Genomic DNA, 10,576 nt, shown 5'->3' with positions numbered 1-10,576 from the left:
AGTCATCTTTTTTTCAGGAAAATACCTGTTGGAGGAAGTACTGAGCATGCCCACTGAAAACATGACAACTGAAATGAAGGAAACGAGATAAAGATTTTTTGATCAATATCTTTATATATTACAAAACCATAGAAATGCTACTGATAACAATATATGTTCACAGTTGCTGTTATGATACCACACTGAAATAATGTATATAAGTTAGACATAAAATGGCATATCTTAATAAATAAAAAAAAATAACATTAATCTAACAAGTCACAATGCTTGACGGTTAAAAGTCGCATCATGATGAGCATTAAGTTGGAGCTTTTCTGTGTACAGTTTTCATGGGTATGAGGCTGATGTGTGTGTTAATGTGCTGTCGCTGATCACCCTCACATGTCTGTAGACTTTATCGTCAAGAATAAAGTGATACTCGGAAACGGTTTCAACACAATTATCAATAATCAGCTAGGCATCAAGTAGTAACACTGACAGTGTAGTGCAAAGTAGACGGTGTGTGTGTGTGTCTGTGTGCACGTGTTTTGGAGAGCAGTTTGTGGCGCTCAGCAGGATAACAAAAAGCAGCAAAAATAAATATCAAAAGAATTTATTTTTATCAGTATATAAAAGCTCTTTTTTTTCGTTTTTTTTTTCCTTTTCATTTCACCAAGAGTCTGTGGAAAAAGGCCTCATGGAAAGTTCAAGGAACTACTTTGTTCCATTTCATTTTCTGGAAACATCACACTAAGGACTCCATGCTCTCAGCCTGGTTGGATTCATCCATTACCACTATCCCAGTATCCATGTAGCTGAAGCCAAGTCTGCAGTCCTTACTGCTAACCAGGCTGAGCATAGCCTTGTAAAGGTAGTGATAGTGCTCCTAAAAGAAGTAGACAGAAATAGAGAAAAAAAAGGACATTTTTAAATGGTTTTGGAACTCGAATCAGACTGCGTCAAACGTCTACACGAGACCCCAATGACCTCTCGAAATTTATCATCAGGCAGACTTTTGTGATGAGGTTACATTTTGTTAACTCACAATTTCAGTGAAGACACCAGGCCTCATTAGGTTAATCATTTTGGCCACTTGATAGACATCCACAGCACTCTCGTTCTCCAGCTGCTGGGAGAGTGTGGTCAGAGCACAGAACATCCCGGCAGAAACTGCCCCGAACCTGTAACACACAATCCATGAGGCTCTGCTTTTGGTTACATAAGCTGCTTTCCCACCGTCAGGCTGAACGGTAAGGAAGGGATACAGTTGTATTACCACTTGAGCTTGGTTCGGCAGGCACGGTTACAAACCGTTATCGGGCGGAATTCTAACCATGCTGGTAGAATGCGTGGTGATGTCGCCACTCGGGATTGGCCACTTCTGTGTAGGTGGCGAAGCGCGTTATAAGTTTCACTTATAACAGAGTAATATTTGACCAGAAGTCTCTATACTTTCGCACAAGTAATGGAGTTGTGTACTTTGTCCACCTCTGGCAACGACTGAGGCATTTGTATTACATTCCAGCTCGGTTTTCAGCCCCACAGTGGAAAATGAAACCGTATCCGTGCCGGCTGGGCCGGATCGGCACAGAATGGAAAGGTTAAGCATTGAGAATGGTTTGGCCTGACGGTGGAAAAGCGTCTCCACGCCACTACTCATGTTCTATGCACACACAGGACACTCACTCATCATGCACAATGGTGGGACCGTCCCTCGTCATGGCCTCTTCTTTGATGATGTTGATAAGCTCAAACGTGCTGCTGATGGATGCATCAGGATCTGGCCAATTCGGACATTGGAAATGTCGGACTTCTAGCACATAGTCGTCCTGCACAGCAAAGATAAACCTGTTATATAAGCATGTTATACTTATGCAGAAATTAATATGTCCACATTAAGTTCGTCTAATCAAGCAAACTAACTTCATGCAAATTTCCTTTTTAAGAGTCATGATTGTTTAGTGCGTGAGACACCTGTGTGGCTTCCAGGATAAAGTCGTGGATGACGAGTTGTTCCTCATTAGATAAACAGAGTCTGTCAGTATTAATGAGGGTGACAGTAAAGGCTACGCAGTTCATGGGCTCCTCTCTGCTGGGCCAGTACACAAATTCATCCTCAGTCTATAAAAAGAAGAGCAGGGCATATCATATCATATCATATAGATTTTTATAAGGCTAACAGATTCAGGTGATTTATTATTGAACTTGTTTCCACATTAAATATTTATCACAAGCAAATACAAATGATTTTATAACGAGACAGAGGGTGCTCTTTAGATGTAGTTTCTCCAAAAAGTTAACAGTATTATAGAAGGCAATAATTAAATTGGAATTGAAGTGTAAGTGCTACGATAACCCGCTGGTATGAAATGTTTTAGAGTGCATTAACAGAACTTTATGAATATGTATTAAAAGAAGTCAAGTCAAGTATATTTGTATAGCGCTTTTCACAATACAGATTGTATCAAAGCAGCTTCACAGTATTAAATTAAAATAATACAACAAGGTTTGTTATACAACAAGGTTTGTTGAACATAAGTTACATAACGCAGCAAGCATCCACTTAGAAACTCATGTTCACAAGTAGCTCTTTACGCTGTACTCACGAGGCCGAGGTTGTCTGGCAACATCACAATAACTTGAGCGTTATGATCCCAGATCATCCTCCAGAAGTCTGTGGTCGTGTGGGGAAGAGGATGCTGGGTAATGACAAACTCATTGCTCCTGTAATAGCCCTGTGAGTGGATAAACATTGATTTCATTCTACAAGAAAATCACAGCAAATGATGAGACAAGCAGATGAAGAGATAAAACACCGGTACGCAAATTATTCATGTTCCATGCATTATTAAATATAATCCAAAATGATGTATAATGTTCCAGTAAAGGCTTATTGCTGTACCATAATGTAGGAGGCGTTGATGTAGTCTGTTCCCTTTACTCCTGGGAGGGGAGCTAGTGCCACTCGCGCACGCTCCGCTGTGGGGAAAAACAACTCACTATAACCTTCACAACCAAACAAACCTTGTATTGTATCATTCATTCAATGTGTTTTAAAATATTATTGTTTGCAATTCTTAATGACCTTTCTTATGTTATATTTTATGTTAAACAATACACACCCAGACACATGCATACAACTCTAAAACCAATTTGTAGTTGTGATTAAATGATTAAAATGATTTTCTGTAACTATATATATATATATATATATATATCAAATATGAGAATCTAAATAAATTAAAGCTACACAGAAATATTTTTTTTAGAAGCAAAAACTTATAAAAATGACACATAACACATAAAACCCCTAAAACAAATTAAAATGTAAACTGAAAATGTATCTAAGAAAGCTAATTCAAAATATTAATGAATACTATAGTATATAAATAATAGTAAAATAACACTAGGCATTCGTTACTATAGTTCAAAATCCTTGGTGCATCTATTTAATGCATGAAATTAAATACTAATGTTAAATGAACATTAAATACAACTTATAAATGCACTGTAAATATATATATATATACACACACATTTTTTGGGGGTATTTTAAATAGTATTTATTGTTAAAGTAAATTGTGCTACTACACTGCGCACTACACTGTATATTGAGAATACAGCAAAGTCTATATTGCCAAGAAGCTGGGGTGTTGATTTTGATATATGGGTTTAGAAGGTTTAGCGACTCACTTGGCAAGACAGTCGAGGTGCGGTTCTTCTCTTTGTTGCAGTCCTTCTGGGCACTGAAACACTCCGTGAGGTGAGAATTGCATTGCGTCAACAACTGGAGGAACAGTAACAAGAGCGTCCACAAGGAGGAGCAGGTTAGTCGTCTAACTGAGAAAAACATCTTTACACAATTGCATAGAGACACAACAGAGTCATCCAGACCTTAAACTGTTTGTCCATGCGCGTTAGTCCCGTTGGGCTCGGGGTGAGAATGCTGTTAACATAATTATGGAGTTGCCAAGCAGGAACCTCAGTCTCTTTACTAAGCACAGCTTCCATTAGTGCATCATGGATAAAGATAAACTGCTCCTGTAGGTCACACATATAGTCATTAAGACAAACCATTTTGCATTAGGAATGTGACATCTGAACACTATATTTATGAATAAATATGGATTTATGTTCAGAATGGCATACTACAAATACATTTTTTGAGTTTGAACAGCATGTACATTTTCTGTATGTATGTAACACCCAGACAACGTACTACATGCCAAAATGTGCAGTGTGCAATCATAAAACACTGCAAACTGTATCCCACAATGCAATGCACTTCAAAGTGATTTGACTGGACAAACACAAAATGGAATTTAAAAAATGCAAAATAGCCTTTTTTATTCTTAAATATGTAACAGTGTAATTTAAGTACTAATACTTATTTATATACTATTCAATTTTGGTATTAATATTATGAATTTGCCTTTATTTCTACATGTTCAGTATTAATTTTAATTCTAGTTTAATTTCTAGTAATTTTGTTATGTGCTTTTTTAAATATTACTATTACAGATTAATTTATGTTTTCATGTTTTTTTAATTTGTTAAAAATTTATATTTCAGTTTTAATTTTTCATTATTTCCAATGAGTAATTTAAGTGCTTCAACCTAAATCAGCAGCTATAAATTAACGTTTTATAAAACAGTAAAATAGTTTTAGTTAACAGTAATCACCCTGATATGCAACATGTAAAAATAATGAGGTCATGTGATGAAATTTTGTGCATTTTAAAATGTTTGTAATTGCATACAACAGTAATTCCACACAGTGGCGTTTTCTTGCGGAGGCCAAGGGAAGCCAGGCTTCCTCGCTTTTTCAGAATATAATCGTCATTTAATAAACACTTTTGTTTTCACAGTTTACGTAATCCTTCTGTCATCCCCTCATCGTCTCTCTTCATTCATTACTGAGCGTTTTATGATGTGTAAAACAGCGCCCCTATAAAAGTGACATGGTGAATGAGCGTTGAAAACATGGTACTGCACCCTGTGTCTGTGAGGAGGCCAGGCTGAGTTGGCGTCCCTTGATAGAAAAAAAAAAGAATGATTAACCAATCAGGTGACGCTATTGTCACGACACTGCTCCCCTGTGATTGGTCAGGACAGTGTCAAGGGAAGCCATGAACTTGTTGGCATCAGGCCAATCACATCACGTTATCATCGTCAATGAATGAAATAGCGGAAGATTTGTTGATTTGTGTTGACATCTTGTTTAGCTAGTTAGCTAAAATTATTAATTGTAATTATGGAGGGTGGAGATTTGGAGTATTTGATAAAAAAATCTTTTACTAAACTGCCTCTACAGCAGCAGTGTGTGAGAGAGAGCGAGAGAGAGAGAGCGCGTCTGGTCTGAACTGCCCATTTAGCGATGTGTTATTTTTTTAATGTGATTATAGTTCTTACTGTTTCTTGCGTGCTTTGATTAAGCAGCATGTGAGTGCACTTTGTTGTTCATTGTTGTGATTGTTTGTGAATAACCGCTATTGTCCTTACATGAGCGTCACACCGATTTAAGGGTGTATTAAATGAAAAAGGTTATCTTCTTGTTGCTTACCGTTGGCGTTTCCTATCTGCGAATGTTTTAATAAAAACACCATGTTTTTTAGAGGACTGTGTGTGTGTGTGTGTGTGTGTGTGTGTGTGTGTGTGTGTGTGTGTGAGAGAGAGAGAGAGAGAGAGAGAGAGAGAGAGAGAGAGCGTCCGTGCTCAAAGTGTTGGATTGTAACAACGTAAGTCCCGGTAAGATGATGCTGGGCGCTCTAATAGTTCATCCAAATAGCAACATATAAATGGTAACGTATGATTTTCTGCCCCTACCCCTTAAAACACACAGCTTAGAGGTTGTGTCTTATTGGCTTCCTCAGAAATTTTCCCCACGCCACGCCACTGATTCCACATACAATTTTTAACAACAAGTCTGCAGTAAACAGTATATGCTGCGCAGTATGTAGTAAGAAGTACACAAATATTCCCTTCCGAAAGTGATTCAAGAGTTCATTTTGAGTCTGTGTAAATCTAGTGTATTAAATCAAACAGGTAATAACCTCAGTCTGGACCAAGTAGTTACGCTGAGCTCGGATGTGCTTGAGGTATCCCAGGACGTTGACTGTGCCTTTGTCCTTTATCTGCTGCAGCATGCTGTCTATGACTATGTATGTGCCTGTTCTGCCCACTCCAGCACTGCAGGACACAGAGAGAGTGATGGTTTGATAAAAATGACATTGCAAGCAAAGAGTCTCTCACTTCCAAACACCCTGCTGAAATGATGTAGGAATGGGAAACCCTGCACAACTAGAAAGTACATCACTGAAACCAGCAATTCACACGCTAGTGGGCGGAGCTTATACTTCCATAGCTGTATACTTCCGTACCTGCAGTGAACTAGAACGGGGCCTGTGCCCGGCGTGCGTGCCACTGTAGACCGAGAGATGAATTTGAGGACTGGAAGTGCATACTCAGGTACGCCCATGTCTGGCCACTGCGTGTAATGGTACTGGACCACCAGCCGCTCATTCTGCCTCCCCTTCTGACCCTGAGAGAGACAATTCAGAGGTCAAAATGCAGGGTCTGATACAATGCTCTGTAAATGCTCTATGAATGCTCAAATGCACCTTTTTCAGTTTAGTGTTACGTATGATGAAATGCCGGAGTGTGTAGTAAGCATGCACTTTAGTACTCTTCAGAGTGACCATTATGCTCCCATAAACCTCGCAGTTGTCTGACGGCCAATACTGATCACATTTCCTCTGTAAACACAACAAATACATCTTCTGTTTTGCATTTCAAAACACCAAAATCTGCATTAACAGAATAGTTCACCAAAAACTTGCCCTATTCAGCCATGTGGAAAATGTGGACAGAATCGCAGAACACAAGTCATAAAAATGGAATTTATAGTATAACATGAAATATCATGGGATTTGGCAAATTTTGGATTGATAAATCCAAAGTAGAATGAGTTAATCAAAACGTGATATGGAGTAGTGTCTGTGAATATTAAAGGACAAAAAAATAAGCTTGTCTAAAAAAAAAATAAAAATGAATGAAATTTGAAAATAAAAAAGGGCGCTATTCTTGACCTCCAGCATAGCGAGTGAGACCGAATCCTTTATCGAACCGTTTCAGACACTGTGAGAAAAGAGGTGATGCTGCAATGTGTATTATGAGAAAATTCAAGTGTTTTTTTTTTTACCTGTAAATTTATTATAGGAGACATATGCATAAAATAGCATAATTGGGGCACTTTAAATAAACTTTGTGGAATTAGTTACTTACCCTGCCTTTCTCCACCAAGTTAGTGATCATGACAATCACAGTGGTGTTCTGTTCCCAAATCATTCTCCAAAAGTCCTCAAATGTGGACTTCAGAGGGCCCTGAGCGGCTATATAAGCCCTGGATCTGTTATAACTCTGAGAGGGAGAATATTTCATTATAAAACACACATTAAAGCAACAAGCACACATATGCACTCGTAATAAAATGCGTACGTCTACATAGTTGGCATTGATGTAGTCACTGTGCTTGGAGTCTTTCCCAGACTGTTGCTGCAACTTCACTCTGCTGTGATCATCTGGGTATTAAAAAGCAATAAATGATGTATTATTCGAATCACTGTTTGAGCTATGTAATCTATTTAGAAATACTAGCAATGCATGCAAGTTTGAGAGATGGATATTAATAGCTTTTATCTTCATCTTGCATGCACCGCTAGCACTTCACAGATGAATTCACAGTATGTTGAAGAAGGTGAATGTTCATGTTTGCCACATAATAATCGACAACTCACAGGCGACAATGTTGATGTATCTGTTTTTGTGCTTGTTGTCTGGGTGATTTGAATGCTCTGCCGTAATCTTCATTTCAGACGTGCAGTGTTGAACCTCCTGCGGGGAAGGTATTTCAAATTAGTTATAACTTACTTACAGTCTACGCTAGATCTACAATTGAGTTATGCATGATTTCTGTGTGCATTGACTACCTGGATCTAAAGCGTGGCAAGTAAACAACCCAGCAACTCACACATTTTCATCTTCCATTTCCCATGTGACAAATTAAAATGGAAATAAGAGCAGCCATTTTAAAAAATCTCCTCGACTCAATGTTTAATTCGACTGTCAAAAGGTTATACTTTTACACCAACTTGGATTGAAATTAAAATATTTATCCCTAATATGATTAACTGGATGCCACTTGATGGTTTAAACACGAGAACAATTGTTGCTTACCATTTTTTTTTTCATTCTGATTACAGTCCTATCAGAATTTCTTTCTGTTGACCACATTACTGGTAAATTATTTAAGACTCATTTACAAAATAATTAGTTAATTATTCCAGTAATTAGCCACACTTTGATTAGAATTTACATATATTGCCCCATTTGTCCAAGTCATTTAATTATTGTCACATCAATGCAATTTGAAATAAATTTTATACTGCAGCATAATAATTAGCTCCCCAGTGAGTGAGCCGTAATGAAGCAGATATTAATCTACCGTGCAGATTTCGTTTTCCTATATCTGTAAAACAAAGCACCTCTGTAACGAATCGATACCTACCGTGTCGCAGATACTGGTAATTGTCAAAGTTTTTAAGTAAATCTTTTCTGTTTTTGAACGTGTCCATACCGGATTGTGATCTTGTAAATGTTTGCTGTGGGCATGAACCAGACTCAAGCTTTCCTGCATTCCTGCATAGATTCCTCCAGCAAGAGGAGTGATTTTAATGAGGCTCTCCTCTTTAATTAGTCCTTTTCCCACAGCCATCTGTGCCTATGTGCCACTGGGAGCACCGGTACATGTACAGAACACATACACACATTCTCACATGCTCCAACTACAAAGGCCATGCTCACATCGAACTCCTGAGAAAAGCCATGCTGGTTGTTGGAGTACAGCTCCATGATGTGTTTGATGAACTGCCTGACTGGCACAGACTCCAGGTCATCTGAAACACAAACCATACATACTATCATACCACTGCCAATGTGAACACAAACATTTTCATTGAAATTGATGACAACTGCATTAATACCTATTATATAAATATTTATGATTAAAAAAAAAAATTCTTATTAAAATGTTACTAAAATATTGTTTTATTATTTGGGGTTTTACAATAAATAAATAAAAATTAGTATTAAATTATAATATTAAATTCAATTATACCCAAATACACTATTGTATTATGTAATTATTTTTTACAAAATCTTTAAAAATATACCTGAAACATCAGATAAATAGAATTGACATACACCACAGTTAAAAAGTTTGGAGTCAGTATATTACTCCAATCTTCAGTGTCACGTGATCCTTCAGAAATCATTCTAATATGCTGATTTGCTGCTTAAGAAATATTATTATTATCATTACAGTTGTACTGATTAATATTTTTTAGGACATGAATATAAAGTTCTAAACAGCATGTATTTGTAATATAAATCTTTTGTAAAAGTATAAATGTCTTTACTGTCACTACTGATCAATTTAATGTGTCCTTGCTGAGAAAAATCTTACTTTTGAACAGTACTACATATTTTTAATAAATACACTGAAATACCATATTTCACTAAATATTTAATAATATACCTAAAAAGATCGGATTAATGGAACCGACATACATTTCGCAACACATATATTGTTTAGTGACTGCATATAATAATGTATGCTGTTTTTTCCAATAATTAGTTCAAGTATTAATTCAGATAAATTAATATTTTAATTAAAACTTATTATAAAATGTCTAAACATGTCACTTTTAAGGAACAAACCTCTCTGAAAAATAAAAGTTCAAATAAAGAAATAAAGGAAAAACCACCCTTGTTCCAAATGACAAAATACTTTGAAGCAAAATCCATACGCCCTACTTTTGTGGCCTCACTTCCTGAGTGATGATATTTGGTCACATCTGTGTCATATAAAGCTCATCAGTTATCTATCAAAGAAAGGGTCTGGACTTGATGGTCTTATTGTCACGTAGAATGGCCATACAAAGGTATGGTTCATTACTGCCCATGGAAGCACACAGCTGGGACCGTATTTAAAAAAGACCAGAATCCCCTGGAGCATTTACTGCTTCACCATTGTGAAGGATGATCACACACACATCAACTCAACCCCCATTCTGTATTCAGTGTGTATACCATTAACAGAAGAGATTCTATCGGTCTTATTAAATCACTGAGACATGCACACACAGACTTCTTCTATTTAACGGGGATTGTTGATGAGTTCTCTATTACGACAGAGACATTAAACTATCACCTCAAACGGAGTTCTCGTAAACATTAATGGCTACGTTTTACTTCTTTTGGCTTACAGTTATATAGACCTGTCAGTCAAGAGCTGGACTGCGTCGTACGAGGAGAAGGAAAGACAGGAAAGTAACTGAGAGAGAGCAAGAGAGAAAAGAATGGCAATACTGACAGCAGTTCATGCAATTTTAGAAAATCATGCACTACCCAAATTGAGCAATCAGACTTTCCATTCGTTCACTGAGAAACAGTAACACACAGAACATAAAATATGCATCCACTCATCATCCGAGAAAACGGCAAGATAGGAATTCTGATCATAAAAAGCTTGAATCAA

General features: G+C 37.0%; 1 protein-coding gene across 3 annotated transcripts in view; it reads right to left on the bottom strand.

The window, feature by feature from the left end:
• Positions 1-99: 99 nt before the first annotated feature.
• Positions 100-10,576, bottom strand: part of ca16b (carbonic anhydrase XVI b) — a 91,784-nt gene continuing 81,307 nt past the window's right edge. The window contains exons 15-29 of one of the 3 annotated variants that reach the window (XR_014031280.1): positions 8,842-8,933; positions 7,776-7,872; positions 7,477-7,559; positions 7,264-7,398; positions 6,600-6,734; positions 6,360-6,520; positions 6,033-6,168; positions 3,874-4,020; positions 3,673-3,766; positions 2,882-2,958; positions 2,586-2,714; positions 1,903-2,100; positions 1,666-1,808; positions 1,025-1,160; positions 100-865 (exon numbers count right to left, since the gene is read on the bottom strand). Coding sequence is in view for 2 of the 3 variants with exons in the window: in XM_081381639.1 (XP_081237765.1) it covers positions 725-865; positions 1,025-1,160; positions 1,666-1,808; positions 1,954-2,100; positions 2,586-2,714; positions 2,882-2,958; positions 3,673-3,766; positions 3,874-4,020; positions 6,033-6,168; positions 6,360-6,520; positions 6,600-6,734; positions 7,264-7,398; positions 7,477-7,559; positions 7,776-7,872; positions 8,842-8,933 (1,853 nt within the window). In the remaining variant the exon portion in view is untranslated. The remainder of the gene's footprint in view (positions 866-1,024; positions 1,161-1,665; positions 1,809-1,902; positions 2,101-2,585; positions 2,715-2,881; positions 2,959-3,672; positions 3,767-3,873; positions 4,021-6,032; positions 6,169-6,359; positions 6,521-6,599; positions 6,735-7,263; positions 7,399-7,476; positions 7,560-7,775; positions 7,873-8,841; positions 8,934-10,576) is intronic. The other 2 variants (XM_081381639.1, XM_081381640.1) reach the window with 2 other exon arrangements.

Source organism: Scardinius erythrophthalmus (assembly GCF_964197995.2).
Source record: "Scardinius erythrophthalmus genome assembly, chromosome: 12".
In the NCBI taxonomy this organism is placed as follows: Eukaryota; Metazoa; Chordata; class Actinopteri; order Cypriniformes; family Leuciscidae; genus Scardinius; species Scardinius erythrophthalmus.
Note: the sequence above shows the minus strand (reverse complement) of the source record. Positions and strands in the feature narration are given on the sequence as shown.